The 26,687-nt window shown below is 40.3% G+C and overlaps 1 protein-coding gene across 1 annotated transcript in view; it reads left to right on the top strand.

The window, feature by feature from the left end:
• LOC126088416 (solute carrier family 12 member 4) overlaps nt 1–26,687 on the top strand; it is a 233,094-nt gene that overhangs the window by 168,297 nt on the left and 38,110 nt on the right. Inside the window, exons 15-16 of the mRNA XM_049906556.1 lie at nt 7,125–7,340; nt 9,331–9,438. Coding sequence (XP_049762513.1) covers nt 7,125–7,340; nt 9,331–9,438 — 324 coding nt within the window. The remainder of the gene's footprint in view (nt 1–7,124; nt 7,341–9,330; nt 9,439–26,687) is intronic.

A 26,687-nucleotide genomic window follows, 5' to 3' on the forward strand; every position in this document is an offset into this window, starting at 1 on the left:
AGTAAAGAGAAAGAAAGTGTTGTTGTTAGGTAGTTCCCATGGAAGAGGTGTTGGCCAACTTTTGCAGGATGAACTAGGATCAGAATACCAGGTCACCAATTTTTTTAAACCTAGTGCTGGTCTGGAGCAGGTGACAGAGGATTTAGGATCACTTTGCAAAGATTTCACTAAGGAAGACACCGTGGTTATAGTGGGTGGGGCAGGTAACAGTATTGACAGAGATCCTGGGTACAGTATAGAGTGTGACCTGGCGAAGATTGCATCAGCATCGAAGCATACTAGTGTTGAGTTTGTATCTGTTCTTGGGTACCATGACCGACCTCATTTGAACTCTTCTGTCAAGAGAGTTAATTTGGAGCTGGAACGGTTGCTCATGTCGGGTAGGGGTCACACATTGGTGTGGTTCATGTTGATTCTCTCAGTAGGTGGGATTATACTAGGCATGGCCTTCACCTCAACCGGAAGGGGAAGGGTAAATTGGCTGGGGAAATAGCAGGAAAGTTAAAGGGGGGAGGCACTGTCATGAGTGGTAAAATACCAGTGGTTATAGGATTCAGAAAAGACCCTTTTTTAGGGTAGGGAGGACAGAAAGAAAGCAAATTTTAAGAGAGGTTAGAACTGAGACAAACCTTCAGTTTGAGAAAGAAATCAAAAAACATAATTCCAACTTATTACATCAGCATAAACAGCCATTGGCTAAGAATTTTCAACTGTCAGCAGATATTTTAACTCCACCCAATTTTAACTCAGTCAATGTGAAATGTCAGCTATCTTTATTGCATCAAAATATTCGAGGACTGAGAAATAAAATTAATGAATTAACTATCTGCATAGATGAATTAGAGTCTTCAAACACAGCTGACATAATCTGCCTCTCTGAACATCATGTGACCACTGGTATAGAACTTTTAAGTGTTACAGGGTTTAGGTTAGCATCTCACTTTTGTAGATCAGAAATGGAGAAAGGAGGAGTTGCCACATTCACCAGGAACTGTCATAAATTTAAGAACATAGACATTCATAAATTTTGCCTAGAACAGCATATGGAAGCATGTGCAACAGAATTAGATTTTCACAAAAAATCGTTCATAATATTAAGTGTATATCGAGCACCTGCAGGTAAGTTTAATCTGTTTGTAAACCACCTTGAAGCTGTACTGGCCCATTTAACAACCAAAAACAAAGAAATAGTGGTTGCTGGTGATTTCAATGTAGATTTCCTTAAAGACTCTCCCAATAAGAACTTATTTGAGTTAGTAACACTATCATTCAACTTAATTCCCACAGTAAAGTTCCCCACTAGGGTAGCCACTTGCTCACAAACAGCCATTGATAATATATTTATAGAAAAGTCCAATGAACAAAATTATATTACAAAACCAATAGTCAATGGCCTCTCAGACCATGACATGCAGTTCCTTCTGTTAAATGTTAATACTGAACAGGATATAAAATATGTTAAATCTGAGCTCAAGAGGGTAATCAGTAAGCCAAAAATTGATTATTTTAGGACACTCCTCAGAGACATTCACTGGACTGATGTTTACAGTGCTCATGGCATGAATGAAAAATATAACATTTTTGCTAATAAAGTGCTTACCTTATTCGAACACTGCTTTCCCCCAAAACTTACCAAGGTTAGAGCAAAGTCTACAAAGAAGCCATTGATTACTCAAGGAATAGGGGTATCTTGTAAAACAAAAAGAAAACTGTATCTGTCAATCGGAAACATTTCCAGTGTTGATGCTATAACACATTATAAGAAATACTGCAAAATATTAAAGACTGTAATACGGATGTCAAAGCAAATATATTACAAGGAAAAGATAGTCATATCAGATAACAAAATAAAGACAATATGGGATATAGTGAAGGAGGAGACCGGTAGAGCCAGACATGAAGAGGAACAAATAGCATTAAGAGTAAATGATACATTGGTGACAGATGTGTATAGTGTTGCAGAACTGTTTAACAAACATTTTATAACTGTTACTGAAAAGATGGGGTTGTCAGGTTCGGTAGATGCTGCTATGGATTACCTTAGACCAGACATTTCAAGTAACTTCCATAATATGAATTTGACCCTCACTACCCCAACAGAAATAATGTCCATCATAAAATCTTTAAAATCAAAAACATCTAGTGGGTATGATGAAATATCAATAAAGTTAATTAAAGAATGTGATTCTGAGCTAAGTAACATATTAAGCTATCTGTGTAACCAGTCGTTTATCAGTGGAATATTTCCTGAATGGCTGAAATATGCTGAAGTTAAGCCACTGTTTAAGAAGGGAGATAAAGAAATAGCATCAAATTTCCGTCCAATTTCACTGTTGCCAGCATTCTCAAAAATTTTCGAAAAAGTAATGTTCAGTCGTCTTTATAACCATCTTATCTCGAATAACATACTGTCAAAGTCACAGTTTGGATTTCTAAAAGGTTCTGATATTGGGAAGGCTATCTATACTTACAGTGAAAATGTGCTTAATTCATTAGACAAAAAATTGCAGGCAACTGGTATATTTTGTGATCTGTCAAAGGCATTTGACTGTGTAAATCACAATATCCTTTTAAGTAAACTAGAATATTATAACAGGAAATGCTGCAAAATGGTTCAAATCTTATATCTCTGGCAGGAAACAAAGGGTGTTATTAGGAAAGAGACATGTATCAAGCTACCAGGCATCATCCAACTGGGAACTAATTACATGTGGGGTCCCACAAGGTTCCATTTTGGGGCCCTTACTTTTTCTTGTGTATATCAATGACCTTTCAACAGTAACATTACCAGATGCCAAGTTTGTTTTGTTTGCCGATGACACAAACATTGCAATAAATAGCAAATCAAGTGTAGTCTTAGAAAGATCAGCCAATAAAATATTTGTGGACATTAATCACTGGTTCCTAGCCAATTCTTTGTCACTAAACTTTGAAAAAACACACTACATGCAGTTCAGAACTTGTAAGGGGTGTCCCAAAAGTATATGTCTAACATACGATGACAACAAGATAGAAGAAGTGGACAGTGTTAAATTCTTGGGATTACAGCTTGATAATAAATTCAACTGGGAGGAGCACACCACAGAACTGCTGAAGCGTCTTAACAAATCTCTGTTTGCAATGCGAATTTTGTCAGACATAGGGGATATAAAAATGAAAAAGCTGGCATACTATGCTTACTTTCATTCCATAATGTCATATGGGATTATTTTTTGGGGTAATTCATCAAGCCAAGCTAAAGTTTTCCGGGCACAAAAACGTGCAGTAAGAATTATATGTGGTGTGAACTCAAGAACATCCTGCAGAAGCCTGTTTAGGGAACTAGGGATACTAACTACAGCTTCCCAATATATTTATTCCTTAATGAAATTTGTCATTAAAAATATATCACTTTTTCAAACCAACAGCTCAATTCATGGAATCAATACTAGAAATAAGAATAATCTTCACAAGGATTTAAAGTCACTTAGTCTTGTACAAAAAGGTGTGCATTATTCAGGAACACACATTTTCAATAACTTGCCAGCAGCCATAAAAAGCTTAACAACCAATGAAATTCAGTTTAAGAGAAGCCTAAAGGATTTATTGGTGGCCAACTCCTTCTACTCCATTGATGAATTTCTTAGTAAAACCAACTGATTTGTATATAAGTACAACATAACTTCTGCACAATTTCAGTGCAGTAATGTGTTCACTGAAAATTTGTGTGTGTGTGTGTGTGTGTGTGTGTGTGTGTGTGTGTGTGTGTGTGTGTGTGTAAGTATAATCTAACTTCTGCACCATTTCAGTGCAGTAATGTGTTTATTGTAAATAAGTATTACAGTAGTTGTATTACATGTTTATTACCTTATAAATAAATAAAAAACTTTTTTATTTTAAATTCAGTGCATTAGTATTTGTAAAATGACTCTTAGTGTTCATTAAAAAATGACGATCATTCTACTTGGGACCTGTGGAATGGTACATTAGCTTATTTGTTTTAGTTGTAAATATTTGTCATGTATTGTTGTTTTTCTGACATGTTCCACATCCTGGAGGACCTCCTCACTACGGATCAATTGGAATGAAAGTAAATCTAATCTAATCTAATCTGACAGAATTCAAAAAAATTGATGAAGTTACTATGGCCAACAAGAAAAAAGACATAATTCTTTTTATATAAATACATAATTAATAAGTGCTACCCACCATATAGCAGAGATATTAAGTCACAATCAGGCACAACAAAAAAACTATTAAACAAGTAAGCTTTCAGCCAAAAGGCCTTTCAGTCGAAAGCTCACTTGTTTAGCAGTCTTCTTGTTGTGCCTGTCTGCAACTCAGCATCTCCACTGTACAGTGAGTTCCAATCTATCCTTTTCATAATATTGCCATTATTTCATCCTGGATTATTTCATTATTAATAAGTTCCACACTCATTGCATTGTGGCTTGTGCTAGCTTAATTTTCCTTTGTTACTGGAATTTCTTCATAAACATATTTTTGTCATGAAGTTCTATACAGTGTCTTGTGCACATTTAATATGCTCTGATTAAGCTTAGTATCTCAGGCTGTTTGTACATTGAATGTAAACTATCTGTGACAATTCCTAAATATATCTGCACTTTCACAATCAGGAGATTACATGGGGATATGGGTATAGTCAATACTACCTAAATCACCAGGAAAGCATGCTAACAGTACTTGATAAAAATCACACTCTTTTTTCCATGTCTTTTCTCTCTCTGGCATTTTGATGAATTCTTTCTTCAGTGATGTAATGCAGGCTGATACCTTGTGGACCTCTCTGCAAGTGTTGCTACATATGTTCTAAACAAATTGCCAACCAACATTTGAAAGTTTCCTGTGGAAAAAAAATCTTAATTTTAAAATTAGCATGTGCATTGGATGAGTGTCTTGTTTCTTTTGCTTGGTATACTCTCTGTGTTCTGTGCTCTCAACCTTAGTTCTAACTGCTGCACAGTATTTTTGTTCAAGCGAAACCTCAGCTTAAAAGATTTTTCATTTAATTTAAAAAATGGGTTTGTCTTTTGTTGTTGTCAGTAGACACATCAGAATAAGAATATATCTGTAGAGTACATGAAAGAAAATGATTCACATCACATAAGCACACAAAATTCTGCCCATCACATAACACAGAAAGCTTGGAAAACAAAGTATAGTATAGTTTCAAAGCATATTGTTGTTATAATTATTTATGTGATTAAGACAGTAGAAAAAGTAGTATCATAATGGAGAAAAGTTCTGAGAACTGGTGTGGATTTGACCTTGAGACCATCTGCACTGTGTGCCAGAATGCAGCCTGTGAGCCACTGTAACAATAATATGAACAAGCCCCGAAAAACATTTGCTAAATGTCTTACTTATGCTTGCTTACTATTCATTCATCAATACATGTGCAGTTGTCATATCAGTTTATGCACGTGTTCAATAGTTAAAAAATTAATACACAGTTCATAATTACTTCTACTCGAGCTGAGAAAGCACATTTATAAAAGATGTTAAATCAGTCTCGGCTGCTGTCAAAATAAACATAGTTAACTGTTCATGGTAAATATTTCAAAGTTTCCTTTCTTACTATGCCATTCAATGTCTGTAACATGCCTTTAAACTAAACCTATCTTATGCAACATCTCCAAGAATTATTATGAGCTCAGTCATTATCTGCACTCTTTAATTTCCTTAACCTAACCTTACAAACTAAGAAACGTATTTTGAACTTGAGCAGTGTGGGAATGTCTTAGTCACATATTCGTTGTATGTGTTAATACTAACTTCTTTATCATTTCAGTTTGTATTTACACAAAACAAAAATGTTGGTTTCCAATGCCGGACACTGCATTCTAAACTGACACATTTGAACCAAACTCTGATCTGTGAATTTTCACCATTCGAAATTGATGATACTTCTTGATGATATAATCTTGGATTAACATTTATAAAATGCAGACTTCCATCTTAATCTTGATCTGAAGTAATTCTCTGTGTTAATCTAATGTCAGATGCTTTATACACTCAGTCTGTAAAGTTTGTACACTATGTGATCAAAAGTATCCGGACTCCCCCCAAAACATATAGGTGCAGCGTGCTGCCACCTACTGCCAGGTACTCCATATCAGCGACCTCAGTAGTCATTAGACCTTGTGAGAGAGCAGAATGGGGTGCTCCATGGAACTCATGGACTTCAAACGTGGTCAGGTGATTGCATCATATGTCTGTACATGAGATTTACACACTCCTAAACATCCCTAGGTCCACTGTTTCCAATGTGATAGTGAACTGGAAATGTGAAGGGATAATATACAGCACAAAAACGTACAGGCCAGCCTCGTCTGTTGACTGCCGACAGTTGAAGAGGGTCAAAATGTTTAATAGGCTGACATCTATCCAGACCATCAAACATTAATTCCAAACTGCATCAGGATCTACTGCAAGTGCTATGACCGTTAGGTGGGAGGTGAGAAAACATGGATTTCCTGGTCAAGCGGCTGCTCATAAGCCACACATCATGCTGGTAAATGCCAAACGACACCTCACTTGGTGTAAGGAGGGTAAATATTGGACAATTGAACAGTGGAAAAATGTTGTGTGGAGGTGATGAATCATGGTACACAAAGTGGTGATCCGATGGCAGGGTGTGGGTTTGGTGGACGCCCAGTGAATGTCATCTGCCAGCGTGTGTAGTGCCAACAGTAAAATTCGGAGGTGGTGGTGTTATGGTGTGGTCATGTTTTTCATGGAGGGGCTTGCACGTCTTTGTTTTGCGTGGCACTATCACAGCACAAGCCTATATTGATATTGTAAGCCCCTTCTCGCTTCCCACTGTTGAGGAGCAATTTGGGGACAGCGATTGCATCTTTCAAAACGATTGAGCATCTATTCATAATGCTTGGCCTGTGGCGGAGTGGGTTCATGTCAATCACAATAATGGACTGGCCTGCACAGAGACCTGACCTATAGAAAACTTTTGCTGGATACTTTTGATCACATAGTCTATGTCAAGTAAACAATATCAGCGTTGACATAAGTTGATAAATTTGTGAAAAGAGTGTTTTGCAATACCAGTGCCCTATTGTTCAAAATAGCTGAACCAATGTATCAGATGATGATATTTATGATTTCAGGTTGTTGGAAACATTGATATATGGTGGATTGTGCATGACGGTGGCCTTCTGATGCTACTACCGTTCCTTCTTAAACAACACCGCACCTGGAAAAACTGCAAAATGCGCATCTTCACAGTGGCACAAATGGAAGACAATTCAATTCAAATGAAGAAAGATCTTAAGATGTTTTTATATCATCTTAGGATAGAAGCTGAGGTGGAAGTTGTCGAAATGGTAACTACTTTACAGCTTTTATGTGTTTTACAATTAAGCGTTGAATAAGTCCATCTGTTAATACCACGTGGATTTTTCTTTCACTTTCCATACAACAGCAGTGGAATTTAGATAATTTGGTTTGAGGCCTGCATTATCTTGAAAAATTCCTTTATCATCTTGGGAAGAAAAGAACAGCAAAAGGGGAGATAGAGAGAGAGGGAGAGAGAGCAATAGATCTGGGTACTGCACAATTAAATCATGATACTAGAAACTATTTGTGTACTCTATTAGATATAATGGAGGGCCCAGTGCTGTAATAAAACACTATATGCAATCAATTCATATCCTTATGTATTGACTCCAAACATGTGCACACATATCCTAGGAGTATAGGCCATTAAGGTGGTCTTTGAATCATGTGGACTGACCTTTCTGGTGAATCTTCATGGGACACAGTATTCCTGTTGAGATAGATAGTAAGTAATTGTATCTGTAATAATCAAATTGTTTTTCTGTCAAATTCATCACTGTTGTATTAGCTGTTAGCTGCTCCACAGCACTGCACCTAATGGAATGTAGAAGTTTTCAGACATTGCACTTGTTTTGGCTATCAACTGTATTCTTCATTCTACAGTTTTGCAGATAGTTTATAATCTATTTGTGTTGACATAAAACATGACAGTACTTTGAACACGCGCAGTGCTCAGTACTCTTTTCGCTAAGTTGCAGTCCTCTGACCCATTATAATTTGTTCTTTTATTGAACAGTAATAATTCTCCTGTTGCTTCATCCCTTACAAATGCTTACAACATACTGAATCATAGCTACATATCATAAGATTTTGCAATGTTTCATCGCAAACATTACATCTGTTTGTATGTGGCTAATTAAGATATTTATTAGTTATGTGAACTGCAGACTTATTCATAAATATTTGTTTTCTTTGTAGTATGATGTAGACACTCTTCAAGCAATCGCTGATATTTTTTCCTCAGACAGCTAAAGCCACGTCTTAATGTGAATGAACAGCAAACAAGTTTAAATCCTGAGTATGGAGCCCAGTTTTGAACAAGTTCATCCTTCCAGTCCACTGACCTTAGTTAGTACTTTGCACAAATTGGACTGTCTACTGCAAGAAAAATGTTTCTTCTGCATGTGGAAAGATTGTATCTTAATGTGTCTGTATCAACTGTTGCAAACTGAGATCAGTTGTCATTTACTCCCTCTACCAAACACTCTCTTCTTCTTTTTCTTCTTCTTCTTCTTCTTCTTCAACTTAAGTACTTACCATGTTTGCTTACCATTATATCTGTAGCTCCATAAAGCAAAGTTAAGTACACCCTTCCATGGCTTAGATCAGATTTAGAATTAGGAGGGTTTATATAGTTCAGCTGCTGTGGAACACCCAGCAAGCTTCTTTGATCTAAAGATCTAGCTTACAGTTGAGGATGTAGCTGTTTTAATTTATAACGCCTTACTAAGTCTTTTCAAGGGCTTCACCTCACTAAAATAGTAATAGTTTTGCATATTTTATGTTTTCCTCATTCTGATTTATTTTTCAGTATCTTAACTTTTTGACATGATTTACTCTAAACATGACATTGTACCATTTTTTCTCATATACTTACTGCTGTTTAGATGCCAGAATTTTATTTTCTTTATTTGGATAGCTAAATTCTGTCAGGTCTTAGCAGCCCTTCAGCTATTTCATTACCTGAGTAATAATCCCAAATTATATAAGAATACTGCCACCTTCTGATTAAGTAACAGACACTGAGTATCTATGTTTGGCACAAACTTTCTGTTTGGCCATGTCTACTTCAACCTCTCATTCTCTGACCTGAAGAAATTATTCTCAAAGCCTCCCTTTTTTTTAAATTACAGACACAACTCACAGTTATTTGAAAGAATATTTTCGGAGGGTACATTCCACTTTGTGCAACAAATATTTCTAATAAATCATACCTTTTATGCAACATTTTGCTTACATTCATTTATCTGATTTTAGGTGGACAGTGATATATCGGCCTACACTTATGAACGAACATTAATGATGGAGCAACGTAACCAGATGTTGAGGGAATTGCGGCTCAACAAAAAGGAAAGCCTAGGCGTTGTAAGTATTACAAGTGAAATAAATATTAAATCTCTGTTAAATCATCTCTTCAACTGATGTAATTAGCTTTTCTGAACAAAAAATTGTATCTAACCACACTGTTTTCATTTTGAAAATGATAAGTGCTGTGGAATGCCTTATTGTTGTTGTTATTGGTTTGTTAAATAGAATTAAACTGTCAAGATTTCACTTCACATGAACAGAATTAAAATATGTTTCTGTCTCATGTCATATGCTCTTTAATGGAGAGTTCCTTCTGCTTTGCAAATACTATAAGCCCAGGGTAGTAACTGATTTAACAATGCAATGCAGTGGTGTTGACTGAATCACTCATGAATTAAATTTATTTGCAGTCACAGTGATACCCAACTTTATTATGTACCCATATTCCTTTCAGTACATCCACTCTACTGTATGTGACTATCCCTACTTACTTCATTGTTTGCAGTCCTCCTAGGATTTTTCAGTGTCGTACTAATGCCTATGTAATCAGTTAGACTTCTATCCATCATCTAAAGTTCATTCACTCACTCTCTAATGTTAAAGTTTCCTCACAGAATTAAAAGCAATATCTGAATGAATACTCTTAAGAAACACACAAATAGAACTAGTGTATTGAAATAATAGTTTTTTATTGTAGACATTCATGCAAATATAAGTGTAAGAGTATATTATTGCAAATGGTGTGTGTATACAGTATAAGGTACAACTTGTTGTGGTGTGGAAGTGTAAATGTATATGTATGTTATTATTTGTCAAAACTTACAAGTAAAGTAAATCAATGGAAAGTCCAGGTTGGGGTGTCAACAATATTAGGAAAAGTATAGATTGCTACTCACCGTAAAGATGACACATTGAGTTGCTGGCAGGCTCAACAAAAAGATGTTACACATTTAGCTTTTGGCCAAAGCCTTCTTCAGAAAAGAACATGCACACACATTCACACAAGCAAGTACATCTCACACAAACATAACTGCTATCACTGGGGGATCCTGCTGTCCCAGTTCGTGAAGCAACCACAGAAATCAAGCATGTTATTTTCAGCTACATGGTGTGCCACATGGTGGTCTGTTTTGCTCTTGGCCATAGTTTGATGGTGGCTGTTCATCCTGGTGTGGACACCTGATTGTTAGTCATACCAATATAAACAAGCATTACGGCAGCAGAGTTGCCTTCACAGGTGGCTCTCCCTCTGATGTGGTAGGATATGTTTGTGACAGGACTGGAATAGTAAGTACTGGGAGTGTGGAGGGGTAGGTCTTGCATGTGGGGTTTGAATTGGGAATGCCATAGGGATGAAAGAGGATGTTGTGTAGGTTGGGTGGATGACAGAAAACCACTTTAGGAGGGATGGGAAAGACCTTGGGTAATTTGTTCCTCTTTTCAGGGCATAATGATACAAAGTGTGTATGCCCCAGGATAACTGGGAAATTTGAGAAAAACATGGAAATTTTTCATCTGGAAAAAAGCGGGAATTTTTTAGAATTCTGAGAATTTTTCATTGCTTTAATTTTCAGTTAAATTTTTGTAATTTGGACTGGTAGAAAATTACACTGTACCAAAGAATTTCACTGTATCCCAGTACTGCAGGGTAATACTGCAACAGTAAAACATAAATTTGAGAGGAAAATGGCACCATTTACAACAACAACAAAACACAGTGCACGCACAAGCGTCTGTCAACACCAAAATGTGTCAAAGGCTTTAGTACAAAGACTATACAATACTTATTAACAACAAACTGCTTTCAGTGAGCGTGATATCACGATTGTTAACATTTCGAAAGTGTCATGGGAACATATTGCGAATGGCGGTTTGAGAAACATTACTTTCAAAGTAAATTTCCTTTTATGCAAAATGAATTATTTTACATTTCAGAATTTGTGATGAATTTCTTAAATCATATAGCATTTGCCTCTTATTCAAAACTTGAAGCTTTGAAAAATTTCTGGCCCAGAAGGCCATCCATTTATGCCATAATTTAAAATTTTACTGGTACATTTGTGTTTGACATATCTTAAAGGAAAACACACCTTAAAAAACAGCAATATTATACATGACAGATTAGCTTTTCTTGTAGCTGTACTGTATGTGTTTTCATTTAAACCATTAACTTTTCCTGTTTTTGTATTTATGCTACTGAACAATCTTATTGCCATTGGATGACTACATCATGTGTCCTATGCTCAGAATGTCTGCTGTCAATGGCTGCTGAGATTGCTTGACTTGAGCTATGATTGGCCGACAAAAGCACATTGAAAACGCAGTTTGGTGCTTTGGAAGCTACCATGGTGTATGTGGTGGAATTCATATTTAGACTTTCCTAATACAAAAATGTGAAGTGTACATGTTGCCACATATCAAAGATCTTTCCAAAAACACATCGTTTTTTGCTAGGTTTTGTTTTTTAAAGTGCTGGCAAGTTCTACGCCGGTGTATAAAACCACCCCATTTAAAGGCTTGGTACATTTTACAGATCCGATGGAAAGTATATTGGCACTTAACACGGAAAAAAATGTACTTTCACGTAGGGTATAATGCATTCTCACCTGAGAAAAAGTGTATTTTTAACTGGTAAACCCGATGCTAGTGTGTGCCTAAATATACACTGAAGAGCCAAAGAAACTGGTACAACCTGCCTAAAATTGTGTAGGGCCCCCACAAGCACCCAGAAGTACCGCAACACAACGTGGCATGGAGTCGACTAATGTCTGAAGTAGTGCTGGAGGGAATTCACACCATGAATTTTTCAGGGCTATCCATAAATCAATATGAGTACGAGGGGGTGGAGGTCTCTTCTGAACAGCACAGGCATCCCAGCTTATGCTCAATAATGTTCTGTTCATGTCTGGGGAGTTTGGTGGCCAGTGGAAGTGTTTGAACTCAGAAGAAGCCACTGTGTAGCAATTCTGGATGTGTGTGGTGTCGCATTGTCTTTCTGGAATTGCCCAAGCATGTCAAAATGTACCATGGACATGAATGGATACAGGTGATGAGACAGGATGCTTACGTGCATATCACCCATCAGAATCATATCTAGACATATCAGGGATCCCATATCACTCCAACTGCACACGCTCCTCACCATTACAGAGCATCCACCAGCTTGAGAACTCCCCTGTTGACGTGCATGGTCCATGGATTCTTGAGGCTGTCTCCATACCCATACACGTCCATCCACTCAATACAATTTGAAATGAGACTCGTCCGACCAGGCAACATGTTTCCAGTCATCAACTGTCCAATGTCTGTGTTGACGGGCCCAGGCGAGGTTTAAAGCTTTGTGCTATGCAGTAATCAGGGGTACATGAGTGGGTCTTCGGTTCCGAAAGCCCATATCAATGATGTTTTTTTGAATGGTTTGCATGCCAATGCTTGTTGATGGCCCAGTATTGAAATCTGCAACAATTTGCGGAAAGGTTGCACTTCTGTCATGTTGAATGATTCTCTTCAGTCAGCGGACTCATTCATGCAGGATCTTTTTCCGGTCTCAGCGATATTGGAGATTTGACGATTTCCTGATTTTCACAGTACACTTGTGAAATGGTTAGTATGGGAAAATCCCCAGTTCATCGCTACCTCAGAGATGCTATGTTCCATCGCTCATGCACTGACTATAATATCATATTAAGATTCACCTATATCTTGATAAACAGCTAGAGTAACAGCAGTAACCAATCTAACAACTGCCCCAGTCACCTGTTGCCTTATACAGGAGTTGCCAACCACAGCACCGTATTCTGCCTGTTTACATATTTTTGTATTTGAATATGCATGCGTACACCAGTTTCTTTGGCGCTTCAGTGTGTGTATATATATATATATATTGAATATGTTCCACGTGGGAAAAACATATTTAAAAAGAAAGATGATGAGACCCACCAAACAAAAGCGCTGGCAGGTCGATAGACACACAGACAAACACAAACACACACACAAAATCTAGCCCTCGCAACCAATGGTCGCCTCGTCAGGAAAGAGGGAAGGAGAGGGAAAGACAAAAGGATTCGGGCTTCAAGGGAGAGGGCAAGGAGTCACCCCAATCCCGGGAGCGGAAAGACCCACCTTAGGGGGAAAAAAGGAGGGAAAAAAGGACAGGTATACACTCGCACACACACACACACCCATCCCCACATACACAGACACAAGCAGACATGTGTAAAGGCAAAGAGTTTGGGCAAACTCTTTGCCTTTACACATGTCTGCTTGTGTCTGTGTATGTGGGGATGGGTGTGTGTGTGTGTGCGAGTGTATACCTGTCCTTTTTTCCCTCCTTTTTTCCCCCTAAGGTGGGTCTTTCCGCTCCCGGGATTGGGGTGACTCCTTGCCCTCTCCCTTGAAGCCCGAATCCTTTTGTCTTTCCCTCTCCTTCCCTCTTTCCTGACGAGGCGACCATTGGTTGCGAGGGCTAGATTTTGTGTGTGTGTTTGTGTTTGTCTGTGTGTCTATCGACCTGCCAGCGCTTTTGTTTGGTGGGTCTCATCATCTTTCTTTTTAAATATATATATATATATTGTCGCTCTAAGCACATATCTGCCCACATTAACCGCACCAACCAACAGCAGTACCTGCATTTCAACAATGCCATCCCTTCCACACCAAAAACCCTCTCCCATATGGCCTGGGCACCCAGAAAGGGCATAGCTGCAGTGACAAAAACTGCCTTGCTTAATATGCTGAAGGAATCAACAAGGTGTTCGCAAACAGTCACTATCCCCCAGACCTAGTCCACAATATATAGACACACACACACACACACACACACACACACACACACACACACACACACGTAATACATCATCTCATAGACATTCAGAACATGACAAAGGATGTGATTCAGTTGTACCAGTCCAGGGTGGCGCTGGGTGACGAAGGGGGCACTGCTTTGTAGCTGGTTCTTGGGGGTGATTGGAGGATTGGGGGGGTGTGGGGAAATGACATGGGAAATATGTTTGTGGGCTAGGTCTGGGGGATAGTGCCTGTTTGTGAAGGCTTGGTGGTACTTTCAGCATATTAGGAAAGATATGCCCTTTCTGGGTGTCCAGGTTGTGTGGGAGGGATTTTTTGTGGTGGAAGGGATGGCATCTGTCAAAATGCAGGTACTGTTGGTGGTTGGTGTGGTTAATGTGGACAGAAGAGTGTATGGAGCCAAGAGAGGAATAATTCAATGTCCAGGAAGGTGGCACACTGCATTGAGAAGGACCACATGAAGCAGACCGGGGAGATGTTGAGGTTGTGAAGGATTGAGGATAGGTTTCTTGACCTTTTGACCTTAAGTCCAGATCATAAAGATAAATCAGTGAACCTGAACCAGACTAGGGGTTTGGGGTTTCAAGAGGCTAGGAAGGCTTCCTGTAGATGGCACACAAACAGGTTGGCATAGGTGGGTTCCATGCAGGTGCCCATGGCTGTGCTGTGGATTTGTTTGTATACCTTGCCTACAAAGGAGAAGTAATTGTGTGTTAGGTTAAAGTTAGTAGGGTGTATGAGAAATGAGGTGGTAGGTTTTTAGTCTGAAAGACATTGGGGAAGATAGTATTCAGTTGTGGCAAGACCATTTGCATGATGGTTGTTGATGTATAGGGAAGTGATGTCAACAGTGATGAGTAGGGATTCAGGAGTTTAAGGGGTGGGGGTGGTGGAGAGTTGGTGAATAAGAAGTGTTTGGTATCTTTGACATAGGTGACTACATCTTGGGCAGTTGGTCGGAGATGTTGGTCAATGAGGGCAAAAATTCTTTCACTGGGGGCACAATAGCCAGCTACAATGGGCATCCAGAATTCTTGGGTTTGTGGATTTCAGGGAGCATGCAGGAGGTGGATATCATACGGGTGAGGAGGGAAATGGATTTAGGGGAGACGTGCTGGGAAGGGCCTAAGGCTTTAAGTAGAGATTGTAGGTTATGTTCGACTTCTGAGATAGTATCATCTGACAGGGTTCATAGGTGGAGTAGTCAGATAATTGGCACAGGCCTTCCACCAGGCAGTCACTGCTGTTTATAACAATAGTGGTGGAACCTTTGTCTGCAGGTAGGATGATTAGGTCAGGATTTGTTTTGAGATGGTATATTGCTGTCCATTCTTCTGCTGAAAGACTGACATTCTTAGGAAGGGACCAGGGGAAGGATGGTGAGGCCAAGTTCGATGCAAGGGATTTCTGGAAGGTGACCAGGGCAGGGAGTGGTTAGGTGCAGTGGGGAGAGAACCACTGTTAGATGGTGGTATGAACTGTGAGAGGCAGGGCTCAATGTTAGGATTAAGTTGGCTTTGGATGGAGGGATTTGTGGCAAAGCAGTGTTTCCACTGAACAGATTAAGTTTGGGTGTAGGGTTAAAGGTGAAGCCTTTGGATAGAACTAAAACTTATTGGGCTGAGGATTTTGGTGTAAACATTAACACCAGTGTTCAGGGATTGTTTCAGCTTTTTGATTCAGTAGAGTGTTGGCAGCGAGTTTTGGGGGGTTTGGCTAGTTGAAAAGGTCAGAAAAGCAGGATCTGGGTGTTATGAGGACTCAACAAGGAGGAACACTGTGGGTAAGATAGGGGTTGGATAGTGGCGCCTAAAGGCAGCAGCAGGATGTCAGCAGGTTGGGTAACTTATGGAAGCCATGTTTGGAGTTCTATTCCAGGTGCTGGAGAACAAGGGAATCTGTTACAGATATTTGATGTATGTAGTAGGATTCGCCCAGTAGCAGTATCTTGTGGACAAAGCAGAGGTGGTTCTAGGATGCATGTATCACGGAGATGTGTTTTTGCAGTTTATGAGGGACAGGGACAGGCAGAATATGAAAAGGTGAGGGGGGGGGGGGGGGGGGAATTCAGTGATCAGTCAGCAGGTAGGCACTATTATCCAGATCTAGTCCACAAACTGCTCTCTCATACGCTTCCCCTCCTCCCCCAATATTTCCACCAACCCCAAAGAACCAGCTATAAAGGAGTGCCCCTGTGGTCACCCAAAACCACCCTGGACTCAAGAGCAGCTGAACCTCATCCACCATCAGGGCTTTGATTATCTATCATCATGCTCTGAAATGAGGAACATTCTACCCGAGATATTTCCCACCCTTCCTAAAATGGTGTTCCATCTCCCACCAAACCTCTACAACATTCTAGTCTTTCTCCAGTATTGTGACAGGTTGATCTTACCCCCCACCAGAGGCCAAGCCACTTATGACAGCAGCCACGTCATATACCAGCTCTGCTGCAATCATTGCACAGATTTTTATATTGGTGTGACTACCAAGCAGATGCCCCACCAGGAAGAATGATCGCCTGCCAAAGTGTGGCCAAGAGCAAGGGAGACCACTCTGTGGCACAACATGCAGCTGAAAATAACATGATTGATTTCAATGGCTGCATTGTAACCCGGGCCATTGGGATCCTACCTTCCACCACCGTCTTTTCTGAACTGTGCAGATGGGAGTTACTCTTACAATACATTCTCCACTCCTGAAATCACACCAGCCTCAACCTACAGTTATTTGCTATCCCACACCTTCCACGCAACAGTTTCCATGACCTATGTCCTATCACCTCCTCCCTTTTCACATGCCCTTTCACCCTCATTGTGTGCTGCCGTCTCTCAATGTGCCTACCTGTCCTCTTCCTTCCCTGCTCCTCAGCTTTTTACGTCCCCGTCCCACTCTTCCTGCCCACAGCCTTGTTGCATTCCAGTCCAAGATACTGGTGATAATATTGATGTGTGCATGAGGTGTGTGTGTGTGTGTGTGTGTGTGTGTGTGTGTGTGTGTGTGTGTGTGTGTGTGGGCACGCGCGCGCACGTGCATTTTTTTTATGAAGTAGCCTTCAGCTGAAAGCTGATTGTGTAACAGTCTTTTCGTTGTGCCTGTCCGCAACCCAGTGTGTTATCTTTGCGGTGAGTACCAATCTATACTTTTCCATACATTTAAAGTATTAGATGCTAAATGCTGCAATGTGCTCTGCACATATCTGTCTTGCATAACTCTCCTCACCACCAATTTAGAGAGACTGCAAACTATTATTGTTCCTTAGAGCAATAATAGGCCCAAAAACAACACTTCATAAATATGGGAGAACATCCAAAACAAGATAAATGTTCATAAGTGTGTTATTAAATAAACTTTAAAGAAAAAAATATTAATATAATTAGTCATAGAAAAATTGTACAAAGAATACACGTTCCATGTAGTAAGTGTAAGTACAACTTGCTGTCAGCGCTGTATAATTTTGTACAACTTTGGCAGTAGTGTCACCACTTCTGGCAAAGCTGATGGGTTTATGATGCAGTTAGAACATTTAGATTTGTGTGTTTAAGGGGGTACTTCATTTATTTGAAGAATCCTTGCCTTCTGCGATATAATCTCAAAATAAAGCAAAATCAGCTGAAGTATACTGTATGAAAGTTGCACTGTCAAGTATAACAAAGAATAATCAATTTTTGACAGAATAATTTAATTGGATGGATAAAAAGGATGGATAAAAAATCTATTCACCAAGTGGTAGCAGAACACATTCATAGAAGAAAGTTATAACTAGGAAAGCTTTTGGTGCCTATGGCTCCTTCTTCAGGCAGAAGGGTTTGAAGGGGAAGGAACAGGGGTGAAGGACAAGGACCGGAGGGGTTTAGGAAAAAGGGTAGGCTTTGGGAAAGCCCACAACAATCAGCCTGTCTGGTAAGTCTCCCCGGACCTGCAGTTCTGGGAGACTTCCTTGAAATCTACCCCTTTCCTAGACCTCTCCAATCCCTTTCCTTCACCCCTCTTCCTTGCCCTACAAACTCTTGTGCCTTAAGAAGGAACCACAGGCTCCGAAATCTTGCCTAATTATAACTTTATTTTATGTGTGTGTTTCGCCGCCAGTTGGTGAGGAGATTTTTTTTACATGTCCAATTAAATTATTTTATAATGAAGAATAAGAACAATAAATACGTGCCGGTTCCTTCTTATCAAGTCCGAAACTGAAAATTTGTCTTCTATAAATGGAACTGAAGTAAGAAATCAGGAAGTGATGATCTGGAAAGGAATTGGTGCTATTTACAGGAAATAGACATGATAAGGCACAAGTAAAATCAAGGAGGAGGAGTAGAGGTATATGATAACTTCAGTGCAGCATTATTGTTTGCTGTCCCTCAAAACTATCTTTGTTGCTTTATCTTTGCTTTTGTGTACCAGTGAAATAAAACCCTAGTTCAATCACTCTGGTTATTCTTTGTCCAGCATATAATGTTCTTATAATGTAAGATCATGCAAAAGCAGAGTTAGTAACATATTCATTTAAAAAAGAGAAGCAAGTAAAAAGAAGCTAAGCAATAATTAATGTTGAAGAATACTGTAAAAACTGTGTACGTAATTTTTAATATTGTTAAACAGGTAGGAGATATATGAAACTGATACATTCATCCACGACCTGGTCTCACCTGGAGTATAGTGGTTCTGTCTTACACTATTTTTTCTCTCTTTTTCCACACAGAGGAATGTTGCACAATATGACAAGATTTTTCTGCAAACATGGAAGGCAGTTCGCCCCCCCCCCCCCAAAAAAAAATAAATAAATACATAAATAAAAAATTATATACACAGTACTTACTGTACAACACTTTCTGGATTATTCCAGATTCAATTATTGTCCCTACAGAATATATTCTCCATGGAAAAGGGAAATGGAAAACTTTCACTTCACATTACAGCATACGCTAATGTTGATGAAAATGGTTTTTGTTTCTCCTGAAATGTTTTCTACTTCTTGCTATTTCTGTGAACTTTGAAATGGACTTTGCCTGACATTGAAATATCAGTAAGGGATGTACCCTAATAATTTTTATCTCAGTCAAACTATATATCCTTCCTCCAAGAGCACTGGCCTAGTAATATAACAAAAGTCTCTTTGTGGAGTGGGAAAAGTGAAAAGCATGGAAGGAAATAAGTGACATGTTGAACATTTGAACCAGTCATTGAGACCTCCACTGATATTATAAATTTGTAGGGCACTTCTTGTGAAAATCAAGCACACAGTTTTGAATATGAGTTTGGTGCACAGTTCTAGCTTGTTACAAATGCTCAACTTTGAGTATGTCTACTCTAGAAGAAAGATGTCATTGAATAACTAGCCATCAGTTCTGATGATTCAAGTCTCATACAATTTTTTCTTTCTTGTTGGGGAGATGGTATGTAGGTGATGCTGTAGGAAGCTATGTATTGTGTCCTCACAACACCCACATTCTGTCTGTGTTTGATGAACAGAAACTGTGACTTTCACACAATCAAAATGTGTAATAAAGCTGAGAAGTAATGAAAATGTGCTGAACTGACAGCTAAGTGCTGTTGCAGAATACAATCCAAGATTTTTGTAAAATGTAAGATGAAAGTATGATAATTGAATTATATCATAGTAACTGATTCTTCTGTCACTTCTTGGTAGAACAGTGTTAACTTATGTGTCATCAGGTAGTCAGTTAAAGTGTGATGGTGGCCTAGTAAGCCAAAAAGTGGTTAACAAAAATAAATTAATGCATGTAGAACATGCACAGTATTATGCTTTTTCTTTATAACTGGCAAGTAGTTTAAACTCATCATTAGGTTGCCTTTTTTCCCTATACCAAATATGAGGTTTTCTTAGCTACAAATGTGAAACTTCAAATCTAATGTATAAACAGTAACTCATAAACTGAATTTACTTAATACAAGGAAATAATGTGTATATGTCTCCAATCAATATGATCCTCACAGAACTGACTTACATCAGACTGTGGGAGATTTGGGCAAGTCACTCCTACAAAATGCTAAAACAGAGAATCAGTGCAGATAACCTTTTTTTTTCAAACTGGCAAATTTTTGAGTGCATGTTATTTAAATTATACAGTACTGACAGCTGTTAATATCTAATGAGGAAAAAATAACAAAGACAAAAGGCTAAGATATGTTGTAAAAAAGTGTAAATACATTTTTAATTTGGTGTGCTGCTTCTATGGAATTTGCATTTGTCTTAAGATGTCCATTGTCAATATTCTGTACTACATACTTTCGCAATCACTTTTCTGTATCTTTTTCTCTTTTCTTTGCTCTCTTCAAAGGTGCAAACACTTGTAGATTTCAACGAGGTACCATCGGAGGAGAAACTGCCTCTGGTTTGTTCATTTCATGTGTTAAATGCTTTACTTTTGCTTGTAAAACCTGCTTGAGCTCTCAGGAATGGCAGTTAATGGTTGTATTGATGAGATGTCTTTTTTATTTAAAAACAAAATATATATGTGTGTACCTATTTCAGGATACTTACTCCAACAGTTTTTCGTGTCACTTTGTAGTCATTGAAACATTTCCCTGAATGTAATAATGTCAGTCATTCCTTGGAGCTGCAATATTTTCAGGTTGTAGCAGCATCCCCAGCACGTTTCATTGCCAGTTGCTTTATTTTTAAACCTTAGAATGCATGATAAAAGAATGAGGCCGAATCAGTGTCTCTTCAGACAGTTGTGTTTTAGTCACAACTTTAATATTATTTATGTCTAAACTGGCACTTCCAGTTTTAAATTATGCTGTGGACTTAGTGTTTGATAGTACTTGTGGAGGATAAATACATTATTAAAGTATTAATTTACAGTGGTGTTAACAACAAGAGTGCCAGTTATTTATGTGAGGTAGGCACTAGAATAACCTGGCTGAATTTTCAAGCATAAAGAATTGTTGAAATGTGCTGAACTGAAGAAATAGACTGTATGCAGTTAACAAAGTAAATAAGAATTATAAATCACTGAAAACCTTTTGCAGATAGAAATTTTCTGTTCAGGGATGAAGCTTTGTGTGACGTTAATGAATATACATAACATCTCTCTCTCTCTCTCTCTCTCTCTCTCTCTCTCTCTCTTCCTATCCTCTTCCCTCCCTCCTTCCTCCCCACTCCCCCCTCTCTCTTTAAAGAACAATGCAGGAGAATTATCCAGGCAATTAGTTATTTATTCGGAGAACAATGATCCTGTAAATACTTCCATTCTAACCAAAACATATTGATGCTTCATATTTCCAGAAGCAGTTTTAAACCTTTTCACTGTGTGAAAACAACAGCAGTTGTGTATCATCAAAGAATTTCTGCAACCGCCTTGCATTTGCTAAAAAATGAAAGATGGGTGTAAAATTGACCACATGAATTGTGGACACCAACATTTCATAAAGCGTTCAAGAAATATCAGATTCATAGGATGTTTGTTGCTGCTAAATTATCCTGTGCCGCATGGAGAAAGATATATGTGTAAATCTAGAATAATTGTTATAAAAAGTAGGAACACAGATCTCACATATCCTAACCAGCAATGACAAACAGAAAATAGACTTTTTCTTTCCAACGATCCATTCGAAAAGTCCATGACTTAAATATGCAAATACTGCAGTAGTAACATACCAATCTGAAGCTAAAGGGAAACTTCAAAAAAGGGAAGTTCATACTTCATTATTTTGGGCACTAAAAATTCAGTTTGAGATATTAACGTTGAAGAGTGTATCTTGGAGACATGATTATTGGCATGCATTGAAACAGTAATGCTTGGATGCAGTGTGGCAGCCATACCACAGAATCGTGTGGACGGTGGCATGCCAGTATTTGCCAGTGAGCACACATTTTACAGTTAGAGCAACCTTTGGCAACAGTTTAGCACCCACAGGCACAAAAGAGAGAAAAACAAAAGCCAGTGTGAGCTAGACGTCTGTGCCTTGTGGATGTTTACACCAATCGGAGATTCCATTGGCTGCGACCACGTGGGTCAAGTACAACAGGCGCTCCCCTCTGACACGTTTATGAATTAGAACAAGTGCCGATCATTTGCTCCATCCTATCATGTTCACAAATTAAATGGCACCCCACAAAATGAGAAGTAATTTGCGTGTTCGGCTGGACACGTGTCCTTTGTCTCTCAGCAGCTGTAAGACCATACTACACACTTGATCACTGAGGAGTGTGCACTTTCCAGGACTGTGGTCGAGCTATTTACTGCAACCTTGTGAGTGCAACGTGTGAACGTTTCAGACAGTACCTCTCCGAGTTTTTTAGTGTACCAACAATTGTCAATAAATGTGTTATTATGTAATAAGGTGTTTGATCAATTACCATTGCCTGACCCTATACCCGAACTTAAGTGTGTGGGTGTGGCAGTAAAAGCCAGCTCGCTACACAATGGGCCTGAAGGCAGTAAAAACCAACCGTTTCCTCTCTCCGCACGGGTGCAAGCGGTAATAGCTGTGCAGACAGATATGCAGCTGGATGCCATCACAGAATTGGCTGATGAGATACGCAACACACTGGCCACAATGCCTAGCACTGCAGCTGCAGCAGCCTACAACATAGTACTCCCGCAGCAGCACACACAACCTGCAACCAACGTCTTGGACTCCGATCTACACCACCTAGTGCAGAACTACGCCACACAGGTGGCATTACTTACCATACAGGTAGATCAGTTGGCACACTTACAGCCAGAGGGCAGCAGGCCTCACACCAACAGCAGAACAGTCTACAGGTGACCCAGCTCATACAATTGGCAACCCAGCAACAGCCAATTTAATGGTACCCCACTGTCAGCAGAACCACCTCTGAGCAATTTCTGTTGGTACTATGCCCATTTCAAAACGAAGCAATAAAGTGTTGTTCACCATGCTCACACCTAAATGGCAGCTGCAACCAGGCCTAGATGCAACCAGCTGCAGTATCAAAATGTCTGTTCATAATGGAACAGGGTGAGGGCACAAGGTACCTGGTTGACACAGGTTTGCATTTATCCATTTTCACTCGCACGGTGGTAAGAGACGGTAGGAAGGCTGAAACTCTGTGTCAATCGCGGCAAACAATCCAACCATAAAAATATATGGTACTCATCACTGAAATGTGGACCTCTGACTGAACTGCACATTCGTGTGCAGATTCATTGTGGTCAATGTCAATGAGCCGGTCCTGGACGTGAATTTCCCCAGCCACTACGGGCTGCTTTGTAACATTGCAAATGCCCAACTGATTGATTCCACAACAAGTTTGAGGATATTGAGACTGCAACAGCAGGGAGTGTTCTTCAGCATAAAACCCATGGCATAGTCCAGACCGTACACCAACATCCTTGAGAAATTCTCGGAGCTTACTGAGCCATCTGGGCAAAGAGGAAGCCAAACATATGATGGTCCACCAAGCTTAGCCTTCCCACCTTGTGCCACCCAAGTCTTCTTAAACTTGATAGGCTCACAGTAACAAAGGCCAAGTTTGAAGGCATGGTGTGACAAGGCACTGTGTGACCAGCAAGTGCTCCATTGTCTTTCACATTACATTTAGTACTGAGAAAGGATAATTCGTGGCCCCAAAGTGGGGATCTCCATGCACTGAATTCAGGGATGGTGCCAGACAGATACCCAGTTCCACATCTGGTGGATTTTAGCTGCACCTTGGCTGGCTCGACTATATTCAGGAAAATCAGCTGCATAAAGGAGTACATGCAGATCCCCATTGTGCTGGAAGACATTTAAAAAAATTGCAATTTTCACCCCATTTTTGGCTCCTTGAGAGCATGCATGTGATGTCCGGCCTTTGATGTGCTGCCCAGGCTTGGCAGTGTTTCCTGGATGGAATTTTGAAATGCTTGCCAGGCTATTTTCCACTGCTTGACAACATACTCGTGTTCTCAAAGTCATCCGATTTCAACTGCAGAGCTCTAATGACAGTCTTTTGGTGCCTCAATGAGGTTGGCATCATCACAAACATGTTAAATTGCGTATTCAGAGTATTGGAGATCAAATTTCTAGGGCATCAAATCACTCCCCACTTGTTACAAGCCTCCGCTGGACAAGGTACAAGCAATCTTCAACATGACATGCCTACAGACCCATGGAGGTCTCTGCTGCTATCTCACCATGATTAGCTTTTACCTGCTATGGGCACAGCAGTCCAACAACATGTTGGTGGCAGGTGGCAGCCACTCAGTTTCTCTGTGCACAAGTCATCGACATTGCAGTGCTTGTCGAGTGTGTATGTCCGTGAGTTGCTTGTGGTGTACCTGGCTGTGAAATATTTCCATTCATCAGTAGCAGAAAAAAGCAGACAGCACCTTCATTATTTTTACTGACCCATGAATTTCAGAGCAACGACATCAGCTGTTCCCACGCCAACTACAACAGCTAGATTATGTGTCACAGTTCACCACAGACATCCATCACATTTCTGGGATGGACAACAAAATCCTTGACCGCATGTCCCGTGATTGTGCTGTTAGTCTTCCCCTGTGAACTCTGAGGACATCACCCAAGAACAGGAGAGTGATGGACAAATGCACAGGTTCTGCCACAACACTTCCAGAGGCCTACAACTGGAGCTAATGCCCATTCCCAGTTCCTCCCACAAGATTTGGTGCAATGCTGCAACAAGCACACATTGTCCATTTTTCCCAGAGAAATTCTGGTGAAGCTCATTTGCTGCTATCACACCCTGATGTAGACACCACTGTGAAACTTGTGGCCTCACTTTTCATTTGGCTAGGACTCCATGCTGTGTGCCAGTGTGCCAAAGTCGGGAGACATACCCATGCACCCATCGGCACTTTCCCTGTCATGGCACTCTGCTTTGCACACATCCATGGTGACATTGTGCACCCCTTTCCTCTGTTCCAAAGCAAGCAGTATCTACTTTACATTGGTGGACTTTTCCACATGCTGGTCAGAGGACTGGTCAGGGGCAATGCCAATAGCGGGCATCACTGCTGAGACTATTGCCAATGCCTTCATTGACACCTAGGTGGCATGCTTCGGCTGCCCCATTCATATAACAGCAGAAAACAGTCTCCATTTTGACAGCTTGCTGTTTATGCACATTGCCCGACTTTGTGGCGTGTGGCTACTTTGAGCTACCAGCTACTACCCTGCATTTAACAGCTTGGTCAGGTGATCCATTGGACACTGAAAGTGTCACTGATATGTCACAACATTGCCTGGATAGAATCACTTCCACACATACTCAGCCTGTGAGTGACACGGGAGGGCAAGATTGGAATTTCACCTGCAGACCTCATCTACAGTCAATCGCTTACCATCCCCTCAACACCACCACTGGCTGAAAGTCTGTGCAGTCATGTGGTCGGCCTCATATGCACTGATATGGCACAGCACTGGCAGAGTATTGCTTCATACTGATTTGTAGCACTGTACACATGTTACGTTACGCACAGATCTCATACAACAACCATTTAGGCCACTCTAATCAGGACTGCGCTGTGTGATTACCTATGATGAAAAGACTCTACAGATCGAATGTAATGGCAAGTAGGCTAAAGTCTCGATCAACCAAGCCAAGCCAGCTTATATCTTGATATCTCTGGCCACTGTTCACTTCTTTGACTCAGTGGAGGACCTGTCTGTGGGTGACACTCTCCACCCAACCAGTCAGGCAGAGCCACTGGTGATGCGCAGACTCCTCCAGCTGTCACCATGCAGCCATGTGTGCCTCAACCTACCCCCAGTGCACCCAGGGAGGCCCCCAGACCATTCCCCTCACTGGTGGCCTGACCACTTCCACCACAGACCTAGCAGAGTACAGTGTGCAAACTGGCCTCTGCGTCTGTTTCAAACACCCATGCTGCGTCATAATTATATCGTGCCACATCTCACCTGCCTCCTGCCGTTATGACACTGTCTGTGGTGGCCCACCTCACCAGCTCACATTCCCACCAAGCTCCGGACACCGTCTTCCACACCACCGGGCTTGTCCATTGCACCTCCGGGACCAATGTCAGAGTCCTGATGACACCTTATCTGTGCAAGCCTAGGCTCTCCATAGCCTCTGTGCCCACCACTGCTCTGTGTGTCAAGACCGCAGCAAGTGCCACATCATGTTTCCACATTGGGTGTGTCAAGAACTCTGTGCATTATGAACCACACTTCTGCATGTGTGAACGTTTTGTTTCATGTCTTTTATTCGTATTTAAACAGACATTGTTTATGTGCCAGTGTCCTCTGAAGTGGCATCTCTGCACTAACATTTCCAGCCACACATCACCACGGACAGCTCCCAGACAGCACTGCTTGTCACTACTGTCACCAGCAGGCTGTGCAAGGACATACCCACCATGCACCTTTCCAGCTGCGCACTGTCATGCACCACTGCCCAATAATCACTGAGCCTGCAGCTGTTGAGCTCACGTTGACATCAGAATGAAGTGTGCAAGGCCTAAACATTCATTGGCCATGGACAGATCACTTTCACTTCTCATGGCTACAGAGCTTTGCTTTTGTGTGATAGCCGTACCACAGAATTG

Source organism: Schistocerca cancellata, chromosome 6 (genome assembly GCF_023864275.1).
Source record: "Schistocerca cancellata isolate TAMUIC-IGC-003103 chromosome 6, iqSchCanc2.1, whole genome shotgun sequence".
NCBI lineage: Eukaryota > Metazoa > Arthropoda > Insecta > Orthoptera > Acrididae > Schistocerca > Schistocerca cancellata.